The sequence below is a fragment of the Chelonoidis abingdonii genome, chromosome 4 (genome assembly GCF_003597395.2).
Source record: "Chelonoidis abingdonii isolate Lonesome George chromosome 4, CheloAbing_2.0, whole genome shotgun sequence".
NCBI lineage: Eukaryota > Metazoa > Chordata > Testudines > Testudinidae > Chelonoidis > Chelonoidis abingdonii.
In genome coordinates this window covers 65,565,312-65,592,813 of record NC_133772.1, presented here as the reverse complement: position 1 = coordinate 65,592,813, position 27,502 = coordinate 65,565,312, and the positions used below count along the sequence as shown (strand labels likewise).

Here is a 27,502-nt window from a genome sequence, read left to right as displayed (position 1 = left end):
ATGAATATCATTAATGTCTGTTTTAGGTGAGGATTCTCCTGTTGTTCCTCATGGACCTTTATGGAAGTGTCATGTAAGGATCTAAGTCACAATGGGCCAGATTCTGACCCTTTTATTTACACTGAGTGACTTCTTACTCCACAAGTAGACCCATTTGAGTTTGTGGGACTATTGGTAGAATGAAGGCCTCCTCAGCATAAGAGGGGATCAGAATTTGGCCCTTTATATAAACATCTAACAATACGTAACTTACCCTGTACAAATACCTCAGAGCTCTGCTCTTCCAGTGCCCCAGTTCTGCAAAGTGCTGAATGACTTCAACTGTCATTCAGGTCAGTGGAATTTAAGGGTGCTCACCATCTCACAGGAGGTGCCCTGCGCCTTCCAGGATATTGGCCTGAGGTAGACAGTGGAGCGAGCTAATAACAGAGACAAGATGTTGTTTTTGTTTCGTCTACAAGAGGAAGGGCATGAATTATTCCTTCTGAAAAACAAGGATAGCATTTGACCATTCAGGTTTCTTCAGTGTACCCCAGTAGCAAAGATCATCTCTTTGTGCTAGGGATGATACTGGAGTCAGGTTAAGAAACAAAACTGAAGGGAACCCAAGGAAGAATCTTTTCAGTAGCAGGCCCAAAACTTTAAAACACCCTCCCCAGAGGAGATCAGGTAGAATTTTACCCTTGCTAACTTCAGACCATGCTGAAAACCTCACCTCTTCAATAATTTATATAACCCTTGTGCAGTGCCCAGACACAATGTTGAATAGGAGCTGTGGAAATATATATTGATTAATAAATGAATAGAATGCACTTATGTGGCAGCACACATGCACAAGATGCTTTACATATAAAAAGCCAAGGTTCCCGCTCCAAGGACCATATAATCTAAATCAAATAAATATGATACAGAGGGCAACAGTTTGGACACAGGAAAATGATGTGTGTTACCATAAGAAGGCTTTGTGAAAAAAGTGGGTTTTAAAGAGTGAGAATAGCAGTATGAAATCAAGTGAATTAAAATGCAGAAGGTGAGAGTGTTAGTGCGCCCTGAATATATTAGCCCTTTCATATAGCATTAATGGAGTAGTTCATTATATAGAGCAATGAAAGGAGCAATAAACATGCCAATGCTTTGCTATCAAATTCATATGAAATGAGGTGGCTATTTAAAGTGCATTGTCTTCACTAGTGTGGAACTCTGCTGACTTCATTGGGACTTCATGCAGCTGAAGGTGTCCGCCTTAGGGTATGATTCGGTGAATTGTTCATATGAAAGCCGCATATAGTGATATCCACTTCTGAAGAGGAAAATCCTGATAGGTGCAGAACAAGCACAGCTCACATCACAGGCTAAAGCCAGAGGTCCTTTCTTAGCTTTTGCTCAGTCCTTATTTGGGTAAAAGTCCCACTGATGCTAAAGGACCTTAGGATTGGCCCTGGTGGGAGTTTTTGTATACTCAATACCCCATATAGAAAACTCAGATCTAGTGAAACTTCATTTATAGTGAAGTATGATGGAAGTTCAAGTTTGTTTAAATGCATTGCAACAATTCTGATTATGTTGAGCTTCCATCTATAATGAAGTTTTTTTCTTACAAAAATGACATTGGGCAAATACTGCTCCCATTGAAGTTAATGGGAAAGTTCCCATCTGTGCCTGACCACACTAGCTCATCTGTAGCTGTAATGTATACATATATACATTAAAAATATAATTTCTTTTCCAGACTGTATTGTTCATGCTTTGTTAGAACACCTATTGCCTTTGATAGGTATCCTTTAAATTATCATTTACATTGAAATAAATAAATAAATAAAATGAATATGTACTTTTATGTTTAAATATAAATCTATCCAAACTCCAGTAATACACTTAAACATGTACTTAACTTTAAGCACACACTATTCTTGAACAGGGATTCTTTCCTGAGACAGGGCCTTTGTGCTTGCCTGGATAGGCTCCTGTCACTATGGTGATGTAGTGTAGTGGAAGTCTGTAATCTGAGTTATGCTTCTTTAATCATTTCATTGGAGAGAACTGAGCCTTAAAAATACATTTATGTGCTGCAGCTGTTAATTGTTCACCAGTGGGCACTGGAAAGAAGTAAAGTAAGTAACATTTAGCATTGTTTTATAGGCGACTTCCCAACCAGTGACAGTATCACTTCTCATTATTGTGATGGCTTCATTAGTCTCACCGATGAAAAGATTAATAAATATATATTCTTCTGCTACAGAAGTGGTATGATCTGGTTATTTCTCTTAATATTTTCAATTAATATTTGATCTTGAAATAACAAGCAGGAAGCAGTGCTTGCTGATTGCTTTCTGCTGTTTCAGAAAATGAACACACAAATGTTAAATGTTACTGCATTTGCAAGGCTTCAAGTACTATCTGAGGCCTATATTTTATTTATAGATTAACCTCAGTATTCTGAGCAAGCCACTGTGTCTTCTACCTGCTTTTCAGAATCCATTCTATCACCATTTAACTGACAATAAAACCAGAATACACCCAAATCAATATTTTCATTCTAAGACAGCAAACTGGATGATAAATTTCTTCTTAAATTAGATCAGATAGGAGGCAGAGTCATAAACCGTCTTTGATTTACAGCGAGATACTTGGACTTCTCCAGGAAAATTCCCAGTTCTTTTATTAAGGGAAAAGAGATCATCTAAGATGCTGAATGCCCTCAACTCCCATTAAAGCTAGTGGATGTTGTGGGATATAAGTGCCTGGTAGAGTCAGACCCTGAGAAAGAGCTTCAGGATTTGGCTCTAAGGAGTAAACCCCAATCCCTAGCACTCACTGTGTGTGTGTTGTCTGGGAGTCAACAGTAGTGGATCATTCAACCTTTTCACTTTTCACTTCTCCAGCCTGCCACTGCCCAGCTTCCAAAACCCCATGTGTGCTGCTGTTGTGAAGGGACTTCCTACAGGGCTGAGTTATATATGACCCCTAAATCCTGCTCCCTCTCCATCCCGCATGCACAGGAGGCCTTCCTTACCTTTATGTTAGGAAAAAGATTGACTCCTAACTGAGCAGCAGAGAGAATTCATTATGAAATGTCCTTTTAAATATGGTTTGATCTCCTAGGCTAATTTGGCTAAATGAATCAATAAGAACATTTCTAGATAGTGTGCGATTTTTGCATATGTTTTATCAAATCCAATGCCGTAAAGTTTTTTCTTGGAGAAAGGAAAGCTTTTGTAATTATTCAGATCTTGTTCAGCTTTACCTGAATTGTTCAGTTAGGGTGGTGCTCTTTGTAAAAAAACAAAAACGAACGAACAAACAAACAAACAAACAAAAATAAACTGATCCGTTATTCATGGCCTCTTGGCAGAAAACTTGAGAATAATCTTGTAAGTTTTAACTGTCTGACTACAATCTATATTTACCAGCAATCTTTTTTTTTATAAAGGGTATCATTCAAGATGTGAAAGTCATTTTTATGCCCAATGGATATTTAACTCAGTGTCCTAATCTGAATCGCAGTAAGTAGCAATTTATTTACTTTGACAATTGTAGATTTAAATATTATTTCAATATTTTTAAAGATGATGATGCTTAGCTTTGTCCTGTATCATCTTTGTACACTTTTAATATGATCAGTTCAGGGAAACAGAAACTCTATTTAAGACATTGCATTTATGTTAAGATAAGTTACACCGTTGCAGGTCAGGCATGCCCTGTCTCCTCCCAGGGCAGGACACAAGTCTTGATAGGTCCACAGTTGTGCCTCTGCACCCGCAGCTGGGGCTGTGTGGGCTAGTGATCAGAGTCACTAACTGCCCCCTGGTGAGGGGCCGTGTGGCCTAGCAGCCTTAGTCAGTCTCTGTCAGGTTGGGCCACTACCACAGTGTCTCCGGCCAGGATAGGTGGACCCGGGCCCTCTAGGGCCTGTCTGTGGCGGAGTTGTCTGCCACCAGCTTGGCAGGGATCCGATCAAAACATGCTGGGTTAGTCTCCAGTTGTCCAATCAACTCCCCAGGTTAGCAAAAGAATCCCTGGGTTACTTCCTACCGGCTTCTCCACATCTTGTGGCTTCCTAGTTCCCCCAGTTCCTTCTCCCCCGGTAGCACCCGGAGCCTGGGGGTTGAGGGTTGCTGTCCGTAGCCCTTCAGCACCACTTTCCCCTACGGCAGTCAACCAAGACTGAGCCAGGCTGCTCCCTCTTATACTGATTTTGCACTTCGAGCATGCACAGTGAGAGTAAACCCTGCAGTCCCAGTGCAGGGCACGCATGCCCCATCACACATGAATTAATGATGTTTTAACAGTATATCAGTCTTCATTGATTTATGTTTTGTTTTCCCCACTTCCTTTATTGAGCATGCCCAACCTGCAGTGATTTCTTAAGTCTGGTGCAAGGAATCATGGATTTACAAGAGCTCCTGGCAAAAATGACTGCAAAAGTAAGTACCTGAACTCCATTATCAGTTCCTCATCCTCTCCCTCATTTCCCCAAGTTGAGAGCACTATAAAAGCATTTATACCTTTGCATCTGCGTTACACTATCCTGGTAAAGTTTTATTTGGACTTCCAGTAGACCTACCTGTAGTGGAATTTCTGTAATGCCAATAAAGCCTCATTCAACTTCTATAGTATTTTACAAATGCCTCTGAATTAAAAGAATGTGGAATAACAAACATGCTTACTACTAAAGGGTCTGATTTTTAAAGAAACCATAGCATGTGTCCCTTTATGTGCCAGCAGATAAGTCCAGGTACAAAAAAAGGGTAAACTCCCCAGTGATCTTATTGCTGAGGTTTCCCCAAACTGTCAGTGTGTGTGCATTTGCCCCAAGTGGAATAGGCAGTGGCACTACCCACAAAATTTGAGGGCTCTTTGAAATCTTCAGGAGGCTAGGAGGGGTCTTTATACAGAGGCTTCGTCTCCTTGCCAGTCCTGGAGACCCCAGTCAATCAACCAAATACCCAGGCAATTCCACTGAAGCCACTGCATTTGCTCTCTTCAACACTCTTTTAGGGGAGATTTCTACAGTATGAAGATATTAACAGAAGAATTAACATAGTTCCAGGCTACACTAATTCTCTTCTGCCTTGTGGTGGTGGTGAGGGTGAATGGGAAGATGTGCTTCTCCCTTAGCTCTGCCACAGCCCACGACCATCTTTCATTTTAGCCATACACCTCCAACTGAGGGTGCTTGTAGAGTCTGGGGGCTAGGTAAGGAATGGGGTGATCTATTTTAAGGGGTGTGACCCAAGGACCTCTTGATGTCCAGTGGCAGAGGACACAGGTTACAAGGATCATGAAAAGGGGTCATGTAAGGCCTCTATTGAAAGAATGTCATCAGAATCATTGTGAAATGTATGAGCAGATAATGTGTAAGGAGTTACATATGTTATCTTTTTAAGGCCTTGTAGTTAAAGGCATGTCGCTCAAAGGTAGCATGCATTGAGACAGACTTTTCCAGATAGGAGGTGGGAGACACTTTTATCTCCCTGGTTTACTGTTGTGCATTGTTTCTTACAATAGAAGTCTATTTCCTTATTGAGTCACATGCTGATGAGCACATAATAACTGCTGCAGGGAAAAACAAAAACAACCAGGATTATACTTTTAGGGGTATAACGGAGTATGGTGATACACCGGGCATCCTTCAGTCTTGGAAGACAAGCTGCCAGCAGGCTTGATCTTATGAAAGGAGGTTCTCAGCCATCATGGTTGAAAATGCTGGGAAAAGAAGTTGGTGTAAGCTATCCTTTAGGAAATGGGAGTGTCTTGTGAGTTAAGTTTAGACTCTAGAAAGCATGTTATGATTTTGTTTTATATGTAATCATTTGTTTCCAGTATTCTCTCTTACTTTCATTTGAATCTCTGTTATTTGACAATAAACTTATTCTTGTTTTCACTATAAATATATCTAAGAGCTAGTCTACACTACCGTGCTACCTTGGTGAAGCTGCACTGTTGAAAACACGCTATCCTGACGGGAGAGCATTTTCTCGTCAGCATAATTACTCCACCTCAGTGAGAAGCGGAAGCTGTGTCAATGGAAGAGTGTCTCCCTCTGACATAGTGGACTAGTGTGAACAGTGTTTAAGTCGATGTAACTTGCATCACTCGGGTTGGCTTTTTAACACCGACTTTTACGTGTCTTTTTACATCAATTTAAGCGGTAGTGTAGACAAGCCCTAAGTGTAGTGAGTTAAGCAGAGTGGCAATCCTGATTTGCATCTAGTAAATTGGTGGTGTGTACTGTTCCTTTGGGAATATTCCATGTGATTAACATTAGCAAAACCATCTGACCTATGATTAATTCTATCATCTAAACAAGAATTAGTTATCTCACCTGGCATACTGCTTATATGCTAATTACTTTTTGATCAATGTGTAACCACAGAATCATTTGTAGGTGCATTTAATTACAGCATAGTTACTGAACATGATTTTCCAAAAGTATAATCTACATAGTAACCCCGTGTATATCAAGATGGTAAACTTGAGATATCTTTTAACTTGTGAATTGTACCTCTTCAGCTGCCCTGATGACTCCTTCCTAAAAAGAAAGATTTTAATTTTAAGCATGTTTGTATTATACTGACACTCTGTTCACCCAACCGGTGTATTTTGGACAGGCTCACTCAGAGAATAAGAAACATTAAGCTTTTAGTTCACTTTACTGCTGGAAATGTGAAATAGAGGTAATTTATTTTAAGCCCTGCTGGTGGTATGAGCAGGTCCCAATTATGTACTATACTGAATGACTTGTTCTCTCTGCTGTTAATTATATTTTTGCTTGCTAATACATTTTTTGGGCCAAATAACATGCTGTTGATACTCCGAAGATTATTTGTTCCCATACGGCAGTGCTGGGATGACCTTTTTTTGCTTGTTCCTTTCCCCAATAAGGTTGTTTTTCTCTCCTTAGTAATGCATTAACTAAGTGTTTCGTTGCATTAGCTATAGCAGTACTGTTGTCCAGAAAGAACACACACAGCCGTGCAAGAAGTTTTAATTGTGAGACAAATGCAAACTAAAGAGAGTGGAATTTAAAAACAGGCATTTTAATGGTGAATGTTCACATCACAGTCTTAGGGAGCAAATTCAGGCCCTAAGTGATATTTCTGCAGTTTTAGGTGTACACTAATGTCGTGTTAACATGTGTCTGGGCTAGGAATAGGTTTGGAACCCGTGCACAGCCGCCCATGGAGATTACTTTTGCCAGAGCAAGGAGTATGTATTATGAAATACATAACAATGACCCCTAATTCTCTCCCCCATTCTGGGAGTTGCAGAATATGAATTTGGCAGCATGCAAAAATTGTGTCCCATGTTTCCATGTCCGGCTGTGGTATACCAGAAACTTGAATTTGTCTGTAGATTTGCATTTGGTTACAATTTAATTTACAGACTCAAAAAAACCCAGTGAATGGTGTTTGCAATGTTAGTATGTAACAAAGAGAATTACAACTGATGGCAAGTAAGGCATATAGTAAGTTAAGTATCATTGCCCTTTCTTTCCCCCACACTCTTCAAAGATTTGAAGTCACTATGAAGTAGTCAATATGTTGCTTTTAAAAATACATAAAAGTATAGCTTTTCTGAGTCTGAGGTATTTCTTTTCATGGTGGGGAAGGTGTTTGAACTTTTTGCATTACCATCTACACACCGCTGTTTCATCTCTTTAATTTTGCAACCTTAAATAGAAAAAGGCAATAGATCAAATTGTTAAAAACTCAATTAAAATATAAATTACCTTGGGACAAGATGGACAGCTTAATTTTCACCATGCCCAATTACTGTGCTGGGTACGGAACGTTAGGTGGTGTTGACCCTAAATGGGTCGGCTCCTCAGCTAATGTAAATCAGTATAACTCTGCTGGATCAAGAGTCTTTGAAAATGGAGTGCAGTTCTTTTTTAGTAAACTAGCGGGTCACACTAGGAAGTGTCTTTTTCCTTGTAATCAGATGTGTTTCTTTCAGTGGCTGGAGATAGTTACTGGAGATTTCCAGCCCCAAACTTCTAATTAACTTTATTTCTTGCCAAATCTTAACAGGGTAACAGTTAAAAAGTTCAATGCTTCGTTTGGTTGGCATAAATACCTAAATGTTTAAGGGCAGAATTTACTGTTGAAATAACCCTATTGGCTTGGTTACACCATAGATTTATTTGGCCACAAACATTTATCTGATATATGAACATTTTGAGTCAAAGTTCTCTGAAGTTCTCATGAGAACGGAGGTTTTTTTTGTAAGATTTCTGGTACTTCCTGCATGTGGATGGCCCACAGGTAATGTATAATAAAAACAGTCTTTTTCTTCATCTTCTGGTTTGGAAAAATGAAAAAATGATGGGAGAAATAGTTAACCACAGCCCCATTGGTTCATTCCTACTCCTAATCCATCCAAGACTTGAGACCTGAGAATTTCCATTGATGTATCAAATCTTTGACAAATCTATTTATGCAAAATTGGCAGCATTTGGAATGGCATTTCAGTTTGTAACACATTTAATTTTGAGGATATCATCGTTTTGTTGAGCTTAATGGTGATTTTTCAGTTATGTTTGGAAGTTTAAATACAAATGGAACATTTCTATTCAATTCCATATAGCAAATGCCAACTAAATAGTATTTCAGAAAAGATAAACCTGTGTGTGTTGAGATACATCCATTGACCTATTACTATCAGAAAGTTCTCTGTTGCGTGTCTTCGTATCTACAAAGATAACAATGACATTTTCTGTATAGTTGCAAAGATAAATGCATGCCAAAGGTAATACTGATCATACACATCTCTGATTTACTAATAGATTCAGTTTGCATCCAGAGTCATTCTTCGGAGTAAGTGGTAGATGGTGTGTTTTATCAATGAACTTTATATAAATTCAGTGTGACAGAGAAAGACACAGAATATGCAACTTTCAGTTGATTGGTATTAGCATTTGCATCTCTTTTTTTTTTTTTTTGTTTTTGTTTTGTTTTACCTCTGTTACAGGAATCAACACCCCCACACACACAAAATATTAAATGCCTTTTCAAATCTGGCTTTTGTATAACATCCTTTCTCTTTTTGTGTGCAGTTTATACAGAATCATTCTAAGAAAAATGATGAATTTTACCTTTTTTTTTTTTTTTTTTAAGAAGACTAAAGAAAAGGTACAGGTTAAACTGCAACAAAACATAGATTAAACACAATTTTAATGCAGCAAAATATATTCTATTTTATAAACTATAAATATAGAAACGCTTTTCAAGTCACTGCTGAAAACTGGCAGGATTAGCAGTTCAGTAAGAGAGGATGATTTTTGCCTTTTAAACTGTGAAAAGCATTTTTGAAGTCACAAGATCATGCTGGCTTTGGGAGGGCTGAGTGTCAATTCCAGTAATATCCCAGAATCCTGACTTAAGGAAAATTAAAAGCTTTTACTCAAGGCCCTTTACTCTGGAGAATTCAAGAATGGAAAATGAGGAAGTTTTCCTAGTATCTTCTGCTGTTGTCTGAGATTTACCTGACAGGAAGTATTAGAGTTGATGGGCAGGTTGGAATATTCCCATTAAAATGGATAATGGGGAAGTCTTGAGAGCCTTTTTGCAAATGGATAAAATGCAGTAGATGCCAATATAAAAATAGTACAGTGTTGTACAGTGATCCTCTGAACAGTCCAAAAATGCTATTGTAAGCTATAATATTTTGAACCATCCTGTAGTATGCCGTTTATGAGTGATCAGGGCTAGCATTCATCTCACTTTGGGCTAGATTCTGATACATTGGCTACTGTGGGACTACTCATGCAGTAATGTGGTGCTTAATGTGAGTAAAAGTAGCAGAATTTGGCCCTTTGAGAAGTTCTCACCTGCTCTGGGATTTGTAGATTTCTGGGAGAGATGTCTATTTTGTTGTTTGAAGGATGTGGAAGTTTAGTCCTGCCAGGAAGTTTGACGAGTTAGTAAATGGGACTGAGTAATTTGGTTCTTATTATGCATAGCAGAGGATCTTGCATGTGTCAGAGCAGGTGTGCCTTACTGAGCCAGTTAAAGAGATCAGGGCTTAATGAGGAACTAACTACAAGGGTTTGTCAGAGGGCAAGAAGAGGAGTGATTGGGGCAGGCTCTGCCTTGGGAGAGGAACCACAGAAGAGTGCAGCCAATTCCTGTGGTGGGTCCCTGGAACAGAGGGCTCAGGGAGCTGATCCTGGGTTTGGTATTCCAGAAGAGGAACAGAGCTAGCTGAATGAGAATGGGCTGCAAGAAGGAAGCTGGCTGGCACTTGGAAGCTGCAAGAGACCCCTGGGAAAGGAGGTTGTGAAACCCCAGGACAAAGGGTGGGCTGAGGAACTGTTGATTTTAATCTGTTATGTGGACAAATAAACTTATTTAAAGGAGACTGGGCATGACAGCAAGTATTTGTTAAGATGGGGAGAAGCCCTGCTCCATCACATACAGTAGAGAATGTGGGCACTTCGATACAAGGATAGATTGAGGAGAATTTTTGGTGCACAGTGGAGAGAGGGAAAATAGAGGCAGTGGGTGATTGGCCACCATATTACAGATCACTCGGGAATCTTCATTTGCATGGAGTGTTCTTTGCCTGGGAATGACCTATGTAAACATGGTGACAATAATCTGTGTCATAAAGACTGAGAGTGGATGAGTCATTACAAAACCTAATTTCCCCCTACAGTTACTCACACCTTCTTGTCAACTGTTTGAAATCGGTCACCCTCATTACCACTACAAAAGTGATTTTTTCCTCCCTTGGTATTCTACTGTTAATTGAATTGTCTCATTAGACTGACCCCTCCACTTGGTAAGGCAACTCCCATCTTTTAATGTGCTATGTATATATACCTGCTGCTGTATTTTCCACTCAATGCATCTGATGAAGTGGGTTCTAGCCCACGAAAGCTTATGCCCAAATATATTTGTTAGTCTCTAAGTGCCACAAGGACTCCTTGTTGTTTTTTAATAATTTGTGTGGGTGTGTTGAGGAGGATGGGAAGGAGCATGTGAGCAAGAGAAAAGTGTAAATTACTCATAGCATGGATAACAACTTGGAGAGATCACCTTCCCTTCCCTTTGCCAGCACATGAACCCCCTCCCTCCTATTCACTATTATATATCATTCTTCAGGAAAATATGGCAATTGCTTGCCTGGAAAAATATTACTAGGAAAAGAATATTTTTAGCATCTGTTAATTCATTTTAGCAGCTGGCAATGAGGAGATGCTGACGGTATCATCTGACCAGCCCGCTCTCTATGTCTACCAGCAAGTGCTCTGTGGGCCGCTGGTGGTCCATGATCCATAGTTTGGGAAAATCTGTTATACAACACATTTAAATGTCATCTTTTCCCTGTAAATCGTTGTAGCTTTATATAACGTCTTTCTGCAAACTGTTAATCTTAAACAGTGTGGAGATAGGTTGAACAGAAGGAGTCGGAGCCTGACAGCATTCATGCTCTTAAATTACATGTATGCCAGTAAATGAATAATTCAGAATATTACAAAGATTTCAGTTTTTGGTGTTTGAACTAAAAGTACCCTATTCATTAATAATCTGAGGTCCCCAAGAGGTACGTTTTTAATATCTTGCTGAGGTTCATTAGATTAGAAGAGCCAATCATACAGATCATCAACTGGTGTACATTAGCTTATCTCCATTGAAGTAAATGGGCACAGGCTGATTTACACCAGCTTTGGTTCTGGCTCAGTGTGTCTTCTGTTTAGTTTGTTTTTTAACTGGTGTAATAAAATTTGATTCAGCTGAAAGTCAGTAAGCTGCTTCTTTTGTTCTTTGCTTCTTTGCTTTGTTAAAACCATGTGTATGAATTACAGAAATTACATCAAGTAACTTTCACTTATAGCTAAATTATGCAGAAACGAGACTTAATCAATTGGAAAACTGTCATTGTGAGAAGACTTGTCAAGTAAATGGAGTGATCTATCGAGACAAAGACTCATGGGTAGAAGATGATCACTGCAGGAATTGCACATGCAAAGTAAGAATCTTCTAACTGGTGTAAGGGGTAGGATGCCTAATTATAGTGTGAATGGTCCTCGAATACATAATGTCAACTCTGAGATTTGTTATCTTTTTAGTTTGCACCCAGTGACAATGTGAACAACTGAAGGAAGTAGCAAAGAATTGCCATTTCTTATATGAATACTTAGTAAATAAAATCTGCTTTCCCTTGACAACTCTGTCATTTGTTCTAATTATATCTGGAAGAATCTCACCATTTTGCAGGGGCGGAGGGTGGGAAATCATGGTGTTGTCTCTGTTTGGTTCAGAATAGTTTCACTGGATTGTGTGTGTGTGTGAGAGAAAGCATTATCTTAATTTTATTCATAGGTGCTCAATTGCATCCTGCATGGTAACAACATGCAGAATCTGTTTTGGGTGTTTATCGTTTTGAAAACCTGTGGAACAGAAGAGAATTAGTATGTAAGTCTTGTCTGGTTGAAAGTATTTGATAGATATCTGAAGAGAGCCTTTGTTTGCCTGAGAAAATAGAAAACTGATTATTAAAATTTTGAAGATGATTGACAGAGCCTGCAAAAGGTTGTGGTTATGTTCTGGTAAAGATGGTATTATTTTTTGTCTTATCCACGTAAATAGCGTGCACAGGAGGGATAAGACAAAGATGTATATCACAACGGTAATGGGGGTGGCTTAGTTCATACCAGTAGCTGTTAGATAAGACTTGTTGCTGAAAGAAGGATCTGAAATCTTTAATGCTACTTTTATTTTCTGGTATAGTATTTGTGCTTTATATAAAATATAAACTAACACACACATCTGAACTTCATCTTTCTAACCTTTGCTTAGAGCGGAGTAGTGGAGTGCCGAAGGATGTCCTGTCCCCCTCTGAACTGTGCTCCTGATACCCTCCCAGTGCATATGGGAGGCCAGTGCTGCAAAGTATGCAGGTGTAAGTACATTATGTTTGATATTTTCCTCCCACCTTCTTTTTAACTGGAATCACACTTGTCTTGAATCTAGGAGCAGCTGATGTGTTTTCCCCCTTGATTTTTCACAGGTCCCGACAAATTAATGCAGGGAACATGAGTCACAGTGGCAGCTTTGGTTAAAAAAATGAATAAATAACTATTTGCTGAAAAATAAAAGAACCACCTAGGAAATACAATGCAGTACTGCATGTTTCTAAGACTATATTGTTGGATTCTATTGGCATTAAAAAGGCTATGCTCTTGTTTGTACCTCTCCAAAGGAAAAATGTCTGGCTTCTACTAGTAGCTGTTAAACCCAATTAATGTTAATTAGCATGAAGCAGTTGGTCCCTACTTACCATAGAGAGAGCTAATAACTTGGTTTGGTTATTTGTCATCCTGTTCTGAACTGAAGGTGGTTCTTTGGATATTGTAGGTTTTTTTTAAAAATAAAATGATATAATCAGCAGAAAAAGGAAAATTCATGGTTCTATCTAGCCTGTAATGATCTATGTTGTGTGCAGTAGTAGTTTATGTAATTTATTTCAGACCAAATGAATGTGGAAAAGATGATGAGCAGTAAATTCTGTAGTTGGACCAACTGATGAAATTCTCTTATCTCATCTACAAATGGAAGCCCTATGTGAAAAAAGGATTTAACACTCAGGACTTAAATGGGGCTGAGGGACAAAGTCAATTGAGCATGTGTATGCTCAAGTACACAGGACTAAATTTCCTCTTGCTCTCACGTATGAAGAAAGTGAGACCTTTTTCCTTATCTCGCCAACCTACACATTCTGGGCACAGCTCTTCTCCATTTAGACTTGTCAATGATGTAGCTGTTGGCTGGTTTAGGATTAATTAGACACCCTTCCCCCCCTCCCCCCAAAAAAATCAGATTGTCACGCTTTGATTTCTCCGCTTCAATTCCAAATGGACATCTATGAATCCTGTCAAAAAAGAAGTGTGCACCTGTTCTGCATAGTCATGAACATGTGCACAGCTCACACCTTTTCCTTCATTATACACTGGCCCATGAGTAGTCTGTGCACAAAAGGACAAACTCCTAACTTTCACCTTCCAGAACACAAGTACTTGTGATTCACCTGCTGAGAGTTTGTAAAGGGTTCTTTTCATGGATCTGAGAGCTTGAACATCTCTCTCTCTGGCTCTGTCTTTTCTGATGTGCACTTAGCAACAAATCCCAGCCAAAATGTGGTTCAGAGTAATTCTGAAGGACTGAACTGTAGATTGAATATAAGTTCCAAAGTGTAGACTATGTTTCTGATTCTTTAGTGGAAAGATGAACAAGCTCACTCTTAGTCAGTGATTGGCACCAAACTCTGCTCGTTATTCTGACAAGGACTCAGAATGTCAGTCAATGGAAAAAGATGTATGAAAGTTGATTGAAATTAATTGTAAGTGCCAGCTCCTTGACAGAATGATATGCGAGGGCCACGGTTTTGGGTATGTAGTGGCAGCCACTGAGGCTATCCACATTTTTACACTGCGGGTGTTGATTTCTCTGCAGTTTCCCCATTTAGTCCTGGATACAATCATCAAATGTAATTTTCTGTGTCTGGGAGTTATTGGACAGCTTGATGGTTCTTTTTTTTTTTTTTTTTTGTATCAAAGTACCAAGCAGTTCTCACACACAAAATGTTTAGGGATTTTAAAATTGATGTTTCTGCTTTCTTCTCTGCCATCTTGTGTTAACCTCTCCAAACCAGAAGATAAGAAGACTAAAACTTTATTTGAAGCCCGGTGTCTCTTTTCTGTTGTAAAATTCCTCACTTTCTCTTCTGTCCAGTGTAAGTCCAGCCCTGGGCTACAGGCAGTCAGGTGAGACAATAGAGAAAGAGTAAAAGTACATCACTCTAGTTCATCTTTCCCCAGACAGTCATCTTGTTGCCATCTAGCGTGTTTTTCTGAAGTGAGGTCACAATTGAGCTCATACTGAGCAATATAAAGCTAGGGCCAGATTTTCAAAAGAACTTCTGCATCCTCTTTGGATATCTAAATGAGATGGATTTTGAAAGTGCTCAGCACCCAGCTTCTCACAGTGAAAACTGAACTCTTTAGAAAATCTATCTGCTTTGTGTATGGTGAGAATTATTTAGATTCTCCCATTTCCAGCAACATGAACACAGAGAAAGAACTCTGGGAGACAGAATAGTGTCTGAAAGACTTTATGGGTTATTCTAACATGTAGAGATATTTGGATGGAAAGTGAAACAAAAATCAAAAGTAATTTATTATGTAATACCTCTTTGGCGCCAGAAGCAAGGGATATATACAATTGTCATCACAGTATTGAAGAAGGCAGGTGAGGAAGGACCATTACAGGATGTGCTGTAAATGGCTTCATTGAGAAGCAACACATATCTCTCAGTTCTACAGACAAATGTCAAGTCTTACTGATTAGTATCAGAGGGGTAGCCATGTTAGTCTGGATCTGTAAAAGCAGCAAAGAGTCCTGTGGCACCTTATAGACTAACAGGTGTATTGGAGCACAAGCTTGCGTCTGATGAAGTGGATATTCACCCACAAAAGCACATGCTCCAACATGTCTGTTAGTTTATAAGGTGCCACAGGACTCTTTGCTGCTTTTACAAGTCTTACTGACTTATAGCATAGGACTCTAGGTGCAGTAGAGTAGATGCAAGCCATACTTCGCTAGTCATTTCTCAAGAGAGTTTATGATGGGACTTTGGAGCACTGTCCAATGCACAGAAGAGAATGATATCAGTATAAGACAAGAATCATGGGCTTCACCAGTTATATAGAGAATAGTGTGAGAACAGTGGGCCTCTTAACATTGTGTATGTGTGTGGACCTAGAATTGTTGGTCAAATTGTTTGTGTTTATTTTAAGTACTAATGTTATCCCATTGGAAGGAAGGTGTACAGGACCTTGGGACATTTCTGTGTGTTCATCAGATTGTAAAATCACCTCTAATTTGGTGAGAGTCCTCTCAGGATGTTCAGACAAGAAGGAAATTTGGACCCATCAAATATACAGATACTTGCACGGATGGCAGCCTGACAGGTTGTGCATATATCTGTGGAACAGTTTTTTCCATAAAATCATTGGAAGATTTAAGAAGGAACTAAGCATGTGTCCTGCAGGCTGGCCACAGTTGTGTACTTAAAGAATAAGGCTGGCACACAGAGCAAGAGGAAGTTAAAAAAAAAAGTCTCTTCACAGCAGTGGAGAAACATCTGGCATAGACAGAGACGCATCTCTTGGAGTTAACAGTGGTGCACTTAGCAGTTGGTTGCATAAGCAGGCCAACTGGCTTAGTTTGTATCGGTTGCACCTGTGAGAGTGGAAATTAATAGTGCGTGGAATTCCAGGCTCCCTGCTGCCATGAGTGTGCCACAGATTGTTTGTTTTGTTTGCTACTTGTTTGCTACTCAGAAGAATTGGAAAAAAATTCTCTGTCAGGAGATAGAAGGAAACATAGGCCTGGGCAACAGGGACCTTCTCATGGTGCTTGGAATGGGAGCTAGTTTATCCATGAGTCTTTAGTACTGCAGTGACAGTGATGAGCCAAGATGATATTTGTGGTCAGGATGAACTAGTTCATTGAATTCCTACAACTTGGAGTGGAGGAACACATGATGTTGCTCAGCATGGATGACGATAATTTGTCTTTCATACTAGGATGTCAAAATTTCCCCTAATCCGTCATGCCAGTCTATCAATTCTAATGTACTTATTTGATCCCGTCATAACAGTATCGAAGAATCTCACAATTAGTCGTGGATTTTATCATCACGACTTCACTGTAAAGTAGGAAGTAGTATCCCCATTTTACAGTTGGGAAATGGAGGCACAGGGTGGATTAAGTGATTTTGCCCAAGATCACACTGCAAGTCTGTAGCTGAGAATTGAACCCAGGTCTTTTGAGACCCAGTTGAATGCTTCTCTAGAATATCCTTCCTAGGACTCTGAATCTGGCTATTTCTGATTGAGAGTGATTTTGGAGAATCCCCATTCAGTCTAGAAAGCTGCCTCCTTGTTATAGAATATGGGAGCTTTTAAGAGGCTATTTTGAAAGACAGTTCTAGGTGCAATAGAAGGAAGGTGTAAATATCTACAATTAGAAATGTGGGGGCTGGGGGAACAATAGAGAAGTTTTTAGGGTCACATCCCAATGCAATCCATTCCAAATTTAGTGTTGCAGGCTGTATTTGTCCCTCCTTTGAGACTGTTTCTGACAGTGATTTTTTTCAGTTTGTAGAGTCAGTGAGTTTCAGGCTTTGACTAGTTCTGAACCATTCTTGCAGTTTCTCAGGGACAAAGCTGTGTTAAGGATTCTATCCTCATATGTCCCCAGGTACAATCTGGAGGCTTAAATGAAACCCATGCACCTGCCAGTCTCTTGACATACAATGCACCAATGTCTGTCTGTCTGATTTTGAAGTGCTTTGAATAACCTTATGCAAACATATAGTAATACAAATGCACTCTATTTAATCAATGGGATGTCTATGCTGTGTGTGATTCTGTTAATGAATTGGGTTCAGTATCTACTGAATAATGCTTTATTCTTTTTATCACTTCAGGTCATTAATAGGCTAGTTTGTCAGTATGAGGGGGTATAATGTTTCACAATAATAGTTGTTTTGTTTTTTTTAATGAATGTACTGTTGCACTCAAATGAAAGTAATCAACACTTACTTCAAGTGAAGGCAAAGGCACTACGTCATATTTACCACAGTAGGCCTGTATTTGCCCATGTGTATATGTATTGATTTTACTTATGTTTATATTTTGCAGTCATTTTTTACCAAAATATTAACTTTGGGGATTTTTTTTAAATTATAGCTAAGTGTATCTTTGGAGGCAGAGTGTTAGCAGAAGGTCAAAGGGTTTTAACCAAGAACTGCAGGGAATGTCGAGTAAGTTTTAATTTTATTAACTTCTACTGTTTCAATAAATATGCAGTGCCCATAAATTATAATGATAAAAGCTGGTATATTTCTTTAGGCTTCCTTCATGCAGATGTGTTATCCATTCTTGTCTGACGCTGACCATAACTTCAGTGGAAGCCAGACATACACAGACAAAGCTGGAAAATGGCCAATTTAGGATAAAGTGACTAAGGAGGGTATTCTCCTTTCTCTTTGCTCCTTACCTGGGTTGTGGGAAGAGGTGTCATTTTAGGGCAAGATTCTGATCTCAGCCACACTGGCTCAAGTCCCTGAAGTTGGATTTGAACAAGTCCCTGAAGTCTCTGGATTTGAACAAGTGTAACTAAATAAAGGCCAGAAACTTTTAAGCCCTGACTACTGTCATGCTTAAAACTTAAGAAGGTGCTTAAATGCTTTGGTGGATTGGGGCCTTACTCTAGTGATCCACAGCACTTCTGTTGAGTAGCGCCTCTTCATGTGAAGGAAGCCTATATTTGTTCTCTGAAAAGTTACTGGCCCTGTTTATCTCAGTGGATTAAATCTGAAATTTAATGTCAATTTATATTAATGGAGTGACACCACTTTATGTCAACAGATTTTAACCCAAAGTGCTTGTTTGAACATTTTCTTACTATAGAAATAAGGCACAATAAACTCCTGGATATGCAAGCTTCTTCTCTCTAGGGTGCAAGGTCACCAGTCACAGAAAATGGGGAAATTTTTGGAAACAAAATTGTTGTTGACATGAAGCAACTATGGTCAGACTTAACTTCATTTCTTTTCTCTGCTTCTCTAATGAAGACATGAGTTTGGTTTGAATTTGTTTTGTGCTTTTTCTGAGCGATTTGATTGTCATAGTCTTTCTTGATTTCTTGCTGTGCGTTTGACCTGACTTATCAGCACTTGCTGTTCGTACAGTGGTATACTGTACCTTTCCTACGGTAATTGTTTTGTCAGAGCTTGAATAGGTGGTGAGTTATAGTCAATACCTTTCCAGCTGGGTAGTTTGATAAAATGACTGACAGTGATCACTCAGTTTGCTGGTTCTCCTCTCACCTATGCTGGTGTAACTCCATTGACTCTTTTGGGAGACTCCTGCTTTACACCAGTGAAAATGGGATGAGAATCAGTCCTAAAGTCTGTTAATTCCACTCTTTTCATGTGGGCATCCACATAACATGGCATGTGCTGTATCCTCTGCAGGATGCCTTTCCTCTTTGCCTCCACCAAAGTATGTGTCCCCTTATATTTGAACACCTCACTTGACACCTATGGGCTAATAAAGTATAACTGGGTAGCAGAGAAATGACTTGGCAGTTCTTAACCAAAGGAGGTCAGGGATGGGGCGTCCAAAATTTTCCATTCCTTGCCTCTGCTGGAGTAAATTTGCTCATTCTTTTACAAGTCCTGCCTGCTGTCCCCCATCTTGCGTACCTTGCACTTTGTAGGCCTAGTATTGCCAACCTTCAAAAATCATGAGTCAGGCCCTAAAAATCATGAGATTTATTGAAAGTAATTTTTGGTGGAGGGCTAGAAACATATTTTTTTTTTTAAAAAAATGAAAGCTGAGTTCCTCATGTACTCTCTTGATTCCAGCATCTGAAGCATTAAGAAAAACACCAAATATGGTGAGACTTATAATAAAACTAACAGTTCGCAATGGTGCTGGCAGAGCTGCTCCCTCAATTTGGCCCAGCAGCCAAGGCTGTATGTCAAACATGCAACAAGGCATCAAGAAGCTGGATGACTTGAGCTGCAGCTGGGTCAGCAGGCAGCTAGGTGGCTTCTCTGTCTTTCTTACTTTGCCAGTTCCTGCTCCACTGCTGAAAATCAGGTCCTTTAAGGTGCTGAGGCTCTGAAATCACTGGTCATATTTGAAAATCTTGGCCATCTAATCTCTCTACTTTGTCTCATTGGTAATTTACCTATCACCACACATTATACAGAATTTAAAATACCTAAAAGATAACAAAAAAAAGTCTCATGTGAAGCAGAAAAAAATTCTTAAATAAAAATCTGGAGCGAAATAAAATACTTTAATTCCTGCAAGTGCTTATGCAGGTTAAGAAATGAAAAAGCAGCTGTACAAGCTTGAGTTTAAATGTAGTGTCTTTTCCTTAAACTGTGGGAACAGAAATGTCCAAGTAGATTAATTTTTGATTTGAGTTTATAGTATAAAAACTGAATTTTGCTTGCTGCCTGTCACTTTACTACTGTTGTTACTAAAGATTGCGAGAGCTGTGGATAGAAAACTGTGTGACCCTTGCCGTCAGATACATTTTTATGAGTGTCATTTTTTTAAAACATTTATTTATTTTCAGAATGGAGTTTTAGTAAAAGTAACAGAGACCTGTCCTCCATTGAACTGCTCAGAAAAAGATCACATTCTTCCAGAGAACCAATGCTGCAGTGTTTGCAGAGGTAAGCAGTACATGCTTGGATGGAATGTAGTCATTGGGTCATTTTTGGGATATGTTGTAATGAACCATGCCTCTTTAATTGATGGCACTGGCGACTTACATAAACCTGTACTTCTAAACAATGTTCTCTATAAACCAACCTGTGCTATTCCTTTGGGAGGATAAATTTACAGGGACAAGGCAGTAACTTTTCTGGGTTAACGAGAAAGAGGACAATGGACACAATGTCTCCTGTTGCCTACAAGACCCAGTTAATTATTAGTTATGTTTAAAATTGGTATGTTCTGAGATGCTAAATTCAGATGTGAATGTCCGGAGTTCTAAGATGTTTGGATATGGGATTTTTGGTTGGCCTATTGTAGAGGTAAGAGCTAGTGTGAAGTTCAGATCTCAGTCCAGATCCAAACTTTGAAGGTGCTTGGATCTGAGGTTTTGTTTTGTCATATTACTTCCTTAAGGGGAACTTCCATATTACTCATTAAGGGAAAACTCTGTTTCTATCTCTATCTAGATTTATAGCTTGCAAGATAAGGGCCTTAGTCAATAAATATTTAATTAGTGTATGTGTGTAATTAAATATTTACTGATGAAGGCCCTGACCTTGCAAGCAACTCCATGTGGTAGCAGGGGCCTGCACATTTGAAGTAGCTTACAGGATTGGTTTCTAACCATATAGACATCATCAATTTTTAAACAGTTTTTAGAAACACCTGTAACTGTTGAAGTAAGCAGTAAACATTGCTGCTGCCTATCTCTGAGGGGTCGCTGTCTTAATGACGCTTTATAGCAGGTGGTCCAGTTTGATCCAGTGCAGCTTCATTACTTAAAAGCATTGGAAGTCTGCAAACTTCAAAGAAGAAAGATAAGTTCTGTAACTATGGAGGTAGGTTCTATATTATTGTGGATACTTTTTTAGGTAGTCACCCTAGGCATGTTTTTTAATTATATTATACAATGCCATGAACATGCATGCCTGCAGGTGGTTTTCAGACATAAAAGAAGGAAAAGTCTCTGCAACTGCTATGAACTCTGATTTCTAGTGCTATCAAATGGTGATGCTGACATTCAGTCCTATTCTGTATTATCAGAATGTTAAGATGGCAGCTTCCTCTCTGATTGTTTGTTAATTTTTTGTTCTTTTAAAATTCATTTTATCTTCCTTATAACTGGATATACTGAACAGAATATCTAACATATTACACTGGGTTTTTTCTTTAAACAGAACACATCTTCTGTTGGGTTACCTCTTGAATCAGTTAGAGAAACCTGAAGAAATAGCAGAGTTTATGATATCATTTCGAGGTTCAGTTCCCACAAATGTGAACAGGTGGGAAGTGCACGATTCTCTCTATGGGATTGATCTGCAGGGTTTTTGCCAGCCCTAGTTCAGCAAAACATTTAAGAACTTGGATTGAGGCAGAGCGCTCAGCAATCTGCAGGATCAACCATTCTTTGAGCCTGTAGTTTGCTTTTATTGTGGGGGAGAGAGATTTTGGGGCAAATTTGACCAAATGCGATACTTAATATAGTCATTTGGAATCATTGCATTAACTGAAGTCCTAAAGGGAGAGTTATAGCAAATATGCAAAGAAACATACAGCAATTTACATTTGCCTTTCAGAATATATTTAATTCAGAAAACGTCAAAAAAAAATGATCACTTGGATTTTCCAGCGGATGTTTATTGGTAACCAATAAAGTGTCATCCATAGTTCAATGGTAAATCAATCAGTTTACACTTGTTGAACTATAGAGCAAGTCTTCATTTTTGCAAGCTGTCAATTTGTTTTCATTATGGTCCCGTCATTTTATTGTAAGTGCTTATTTAGTACAGCACTGGGCACTATGAAAAACCCAGTGGTAGATAGGTAGGTTCTTACACCATACCTATCCAATGCTATCATATGCTTTCCTTCTTTTTCTCCTTTTCCCCTGCCCTCCCCAACATTTATTTGTCCAGGACTTCTTACGGTCAGGTTATACCCTGCTGCCAGAATTTTCGCAGGAAATATAGTTCATTTGGCAGCCTGTACATTGGTGGTTGCTGAACTATAGCAAAATTATTTACAGTCTTGTGAGTGAATAAATGTGGGGAAAGGGAAAAAAAATGGAAGAAAAGATGATAGCATTGTGATGATAAATTCTTACATCATATGTGTCTACCACAAGGTTTTTCATAGTGGCCATATCTGTACTAATTAAGTGCCTAGAATAATAGATGATATCCCATGGGAGAAGAAAAATCTGTTGTTTACATAGATTCACATTGAGAATCAACAAAGTACTAGTGAAATACTGTAATAGACCCAGCTGGTAGACTTGCTACTCACTCATTATTGTTGAAAATGGTTAGACAAGTCATTACTGCAGATAATTCTCTTCATCTCCTTCCTTTTTCTCTTTCCCTTCCTCCCCATACATTTATAATATAGTGGCATCTAACTTATTCATATGATACCATTTCTGTGTTTTATTGAAATGACTGTGTATGGGGTACGGTATAGAAGATGTAGTAGATCTAATAGAATAAAGAGTTTTTTCCTGTACAGTGACAGTCTAACATAAAACATGGGTGGCTAGACCACACAAATGGATCTGCCTGGATGCAGGGGTGTGCATGATCAGAGCCATGTGCAGGATCTGTCCCTGACCAATTACTAGTAATATACCCAGCTATGTGGGTTCCTCACCTGTCAATGCTTCAGCAAGGTGGACATTGATGTAAAAGTACAGTTGTAGTGTATAGTTATTTTATAACATTGACTGGGAAAATTCACAGCTGTACCATTAGACACAACTTAGGCTTGTTTTAAAATCAAAGAATTTTCAGCATAAAAGGAACACATTTATAACTTATTTTCACAAATCTTTATCATTTGTAGTGTCACCCTAGGCTTATTTTATTGCCTAAAGGCAAATACAATAATAACAGTAAAATAGTTTGGCAAAAATGTGTTGAGCCTCTTTTAAATGTTGGTCTCTTTGCTAGAAATAGTGAGTCATTTTGAATGATAGATTGGATCCCACATCTCCTTTCCTTGTCCAATGAATGGTTCAAATAAAGTTCTCAAGGGTTCTTTATGTTGCTACTTCTTACAGTTTCTTGTGTGTCGCCAACCCCAGCAAGCCCAGATTATTCAATCGTCCTCTCCTTCTTAAGAGAGTGTGTGTGGGGGAGAATAATGAAGTGGTGAGAAATGCTCAATTTCTATGTAAAGTAATTTCTATTCAGTATCTAGTAATATGGTTTGGCTGATGAATTTAGATTGGCTACTGATACTGGTTGGCAGCAATTGTAGAATACTCCTGATGAGCTGAAATGTGCATTTTATTGAAGAAAACAGTGGTGTAAGGCAAAAGTATGGCTTCTGTCACCCTTACATTTATTGGTTTAAAAAAAAATGTTTCTGATTTTTCAACTGCAGCTCAAGGAGGCACTTCAATTAGCATATTTCTTATCTCTCCCTGTCTAGCTGTGAGGCTCAAGATTTTTCTTACTAGAAGAAAAACTGAGCGCATTTTGCATTCTCAGAACCAGAAATCAAACATTTCTTGTGCATTGCTGGGGGATTGTGAGCTGTTTCAAGATTTTAATTTTATTAAGACTCTGATGGAGGTTGAGACGTATGAATTAGTTACTTCCTACACATAGGAACAAGAATGCTTAAGATTTAAGAAGTGCTTTATATCCTCAGAGCACTCTTCACACGTTAGCTAATTAAACCTTGAAACACTCTTGTGTTGCTACATATCTGCTGCACAACACAGATTTGTTGAAATCGTTTCCACATACATTAAAAGAATTAGTAAGGATGTTGCTTGGTGTCACACCTCTGAGCTCGGGATCCGCAATCTCCAAAGATATGAAAGGAATCAGAAGAATCTAGCTGCTCGTGGCCTAGTAATACTACTTCACATCATGAAAGGCTAAGGCTGCTAGTTCACAATTCTGTGATTCTTCATCTGAGTTTGCCCTCTGATATTGCATAAGCTTGTATAACAGTTGACACAGATTTGCATTTGTAACAGTTTTGAGGGTGAAACTACTTTTGACATGTAGAACATTGATCAACCCCTGCAAGTGAAACATCACCCCAACTTTAAATACAAATTAAAAGCCTCTGAAGTATGGAACAGTCAATGAGAGTATGATTACTCCAGTACAACCTGTGGGGAAGCAGGTAGTGGGATTTGGGGACCATGTAAGATAGATAGCCAGGAATTTTGGAAAGTGTAGTGAGAGCACCAGCAAAACAGCTAGAAAAGTCCCAGAAAGAGGAGAGATTTATCAGAGATGACCATGAAAGTTAAACAGGGTCGTGGATATATTGCTTCCAGCCCAATGCAATGGGACTTAAGCATGTAGGTACTTTTCAAAAACTCACTGGGTGCCTATCTGCATCTTCAGGGACCTACATATCTTTTAAAATTTGGCCTGTTGGCCCATATCTACAAAGATATATAGGCTTCCAACTTCCTTTGATGTCCATGGAAGGTAGAAGCCTAAACATCTTTATGGATCTGGGTGATAATGTCTAACTTTAGATAACCTATTTTGAAATCGTTAGTCCTAGACAATTGTGCAGTTTCCTCCTGGCATCACACACCTGAAGCATGAAATTTGATTACTTTTATAGTTAGTTTAACTTATTGGTCACTAGGCAGTCAATAACATCAAGGGACAGGCCCCATTTAGTAGAAATAGTAATAAAAAGACACAAGTATGCTCTCAGCGGAGGAAAAAATCAACTGTAGATCAAGCAAACAGTCAACAACATTGAGAAAGGAGGTTGTAATATGATCAGAAATATTTGGAAAAAGAGGTCATCAGGCTCATAAAAAATCTAGACACTTCCTTCAGTATTTAATCCCTCACATGATGGTATTTAATTATATTGTAAATGTCTTGAATGACTTTAGTGGGCTGTTCTGTGTGTGTGTGTGTGGGGGGAATTGGTTCCTGACATCTGTTGTGAATGTATTTATCGGTAATTTTAATTCATGCTCACTTGACTTGTCATCTGTGTTAGACTGAAATTAGTTGAGATTATCAGTTCTGTTTAAGATTTTATATGATTCTGTTAAATCCTCTCCATGTGCCTTTTTGCTGGGATACAATTATTTTCTTTTTAAGCCTTTTCTTTTATCGAGAGAATGGCCAACAGTATTGGATCAGACATTCCTGAATATTCTGAAACCTCAGCAGTTCAGTTTTTAACCTACCCAATATGGAAGTATGAACTCTGTTGTTCACTAGCCCTATTGGAAGCTGGGAATTCCAAGATCACATGGAAATTCAGATGATGGTTTCTACTGTGTTTTGATATTTGAAAGGGACTTGAAAAATTATTACTGCAGAGATGTAATCAAAATTTGCTGTTTGTATTCTTTTGAATTCATTGTTTACTTGTTTAGTGCTCAGTAATTGCTGTCATGAATAGAAATGTACCAACATTGAAGCCTTTGCTATCCCTGTATAGTAAAGGATTTAAGCACATACTTAATCAACTAATCAGTGGAATATGCCTAATTTTAAGCATGTGCTCAAGTGCTTTGCTGACTATCGATGGATTTAAGCACATGCTTAAGTGCTTTTCTGAATCAGAGCCTCTAGGGGTGAGAAGAACATAAGAATCTCCATTCCCCCCAGTACATCCACACAGCAGGCACCCATAATTTGGCTGCTAGCAGGAGGGTTTGAGAAGCAGTCAGGCCAGTGCTGACTGCAGTACTCAAGACTCCAGAGAGTCTAGGAGGAATGTAGAAATGGTTTCATTCCCCTACACCCAGATCCAGAGCTGCAGAGATGTAGAATGTAGATGTGCATCTAGATGAGACATAACTGTGTTTCCTAGGTATGTTCCTCTGACATGTTAAACCTACTTTATATGTGCAGAGGAATAATGCCTGCAAAGTCCCTGCTAAGGGGATGCTCCTTATCTCACTCTCAAAGCCACAGTGCAGCACTTAATATTTTGTAACTTAATGTACATTCCTTGGCTTTCTAGTATCAATTTTAATTTGTTCTGTAAAAGCCTAGTGACAGATGGTGTGGAAACAATACATATGCCTTCACAAAGAGATTTTCCCACTTCCCATTTGTTAAGGTTCTTAACAAGTTTAGTCAAGTGCTATGGGAAATGTGAAGTTGGTAGCCTAGCAGCAGGCGATATACTTTATAATCCAGGTCTGATGCTTGTGCTTCACAAGTCACTTTAATAACAAAGATTAAGCCAGACTACAGATGGACTAGAGTGCACTCCTATAATTAGGAACTCACAAGGACAAAACAAGAGTTCTCTAGAGTCTCTAATTAAATATAGTTAAGTTAGAGAACTGGAACATTAATCTTCTTTTGTTCTGCCTTTTTATCACAGCCTATAAGCCTGGGAAAAAATGATATAAGAAACAGGCTGATTTTGAGAGGAACTGAATCTCAGATATTGTTAATAACTAGAAGGGGAACAAACGAATCGAGGACTTGCCTGAAGAACTTTACAAGGTAGCAATTATAATGGTCCAAGATAGATAACTAGGAGAGGGCACATCTATATCAAATTCCTTCTGAATTTCAGAGGTGGCAAACAAGCAAATGACAGTCCTTAGAAATATACTGTGATACTGAGAACTAATCAAGCACTTTAGACAAAATTCTGATTTAGAGATGGACAGTTGAAGAGATGATAAGCAAGTCAATCTACTGACTCCTGATTGACCAGAAAATGTAAGCATCACTTTTGTAAGTATGTCACTAATGAAGAAAAATGTGATCACCAGGGTAAAGAGAAAATAGAAATCACGTCCAGGCAGAAATCCATATAAATGTAAGGACCACTGTTACTAAAGAAACGTGCTAAGCAAGATGAAATTTACTAAGTGTACATGATTTGGATGAGAGAGAAGTGGTATACATAACTGTAAATCCTAGTGTAGTGTTATCTGCCCAGTTAAAGTAAAGCATTTTCCTATACTAGGTATGCATATGAAGAGGGTTTAGCACTCTAGGTAGCAAAAAATGGTGGTATACTTATTGATTTTATGTGACACAGCAAATGTTACAGAATTCCTTGTCTCTAGTATGTTGGCTAACGGGCAAACAGAATTTTAATTAATTAATCCTAGTGAAAGGGTAGAAATTCGGTGTTGTTTGGATAGTGTGATGGGGCAAGGCCAGATGACTACAGTAAAGTACTGAGAAACAGGTAAGTTAGGCCCAGGCTAAACAAATCCCTAGT

General features: G+C 38.7%; 1 protein-coding gene across 7 annotated transcripts in view; it reads left to right on the top strand.

Moving 5' to 3' along the window:
* The window catches only part of NELL1 (neural EGFL like 1), a 465,038-nt gene that overhangs the window by 93,700 nt on the left and 343,836 nt on the right, over positions 1 to 27,502 (top strand). For all 7 annotated transcript variants that reach the window (XM_032794577.2, XM_032794575.2, XM_075065234.1 and 4 more), the window contains 6 exons: positions 3,431 to 3,503; positions 4,342 to 4,424; positions 11,842 to 11,976; positions 12,807 to 12,909; positions 17,762 to 17,835; positions 20,169 to 20,268. In XM_032794577.2, the coding sequence (XP_032650468.1) occupies positions 3,431 to 3,503; positions 4,342 to 4,424; positions 11,842 to 11,976; positions 12,807 to 12,909; positions 17,762 to 17,835; positions 20,169 to 20,268 (568 nt within the window). The remainder of the gene's footprint in view (positions 1 to 3,430; positions 3,504 to 4,341; positions 4,425 to 11,841; positions 11,977 to 12,806; positions 12,910 to 17,761; positions 17,836 to 20,168; positions 20,269 to 27,502) is intronic.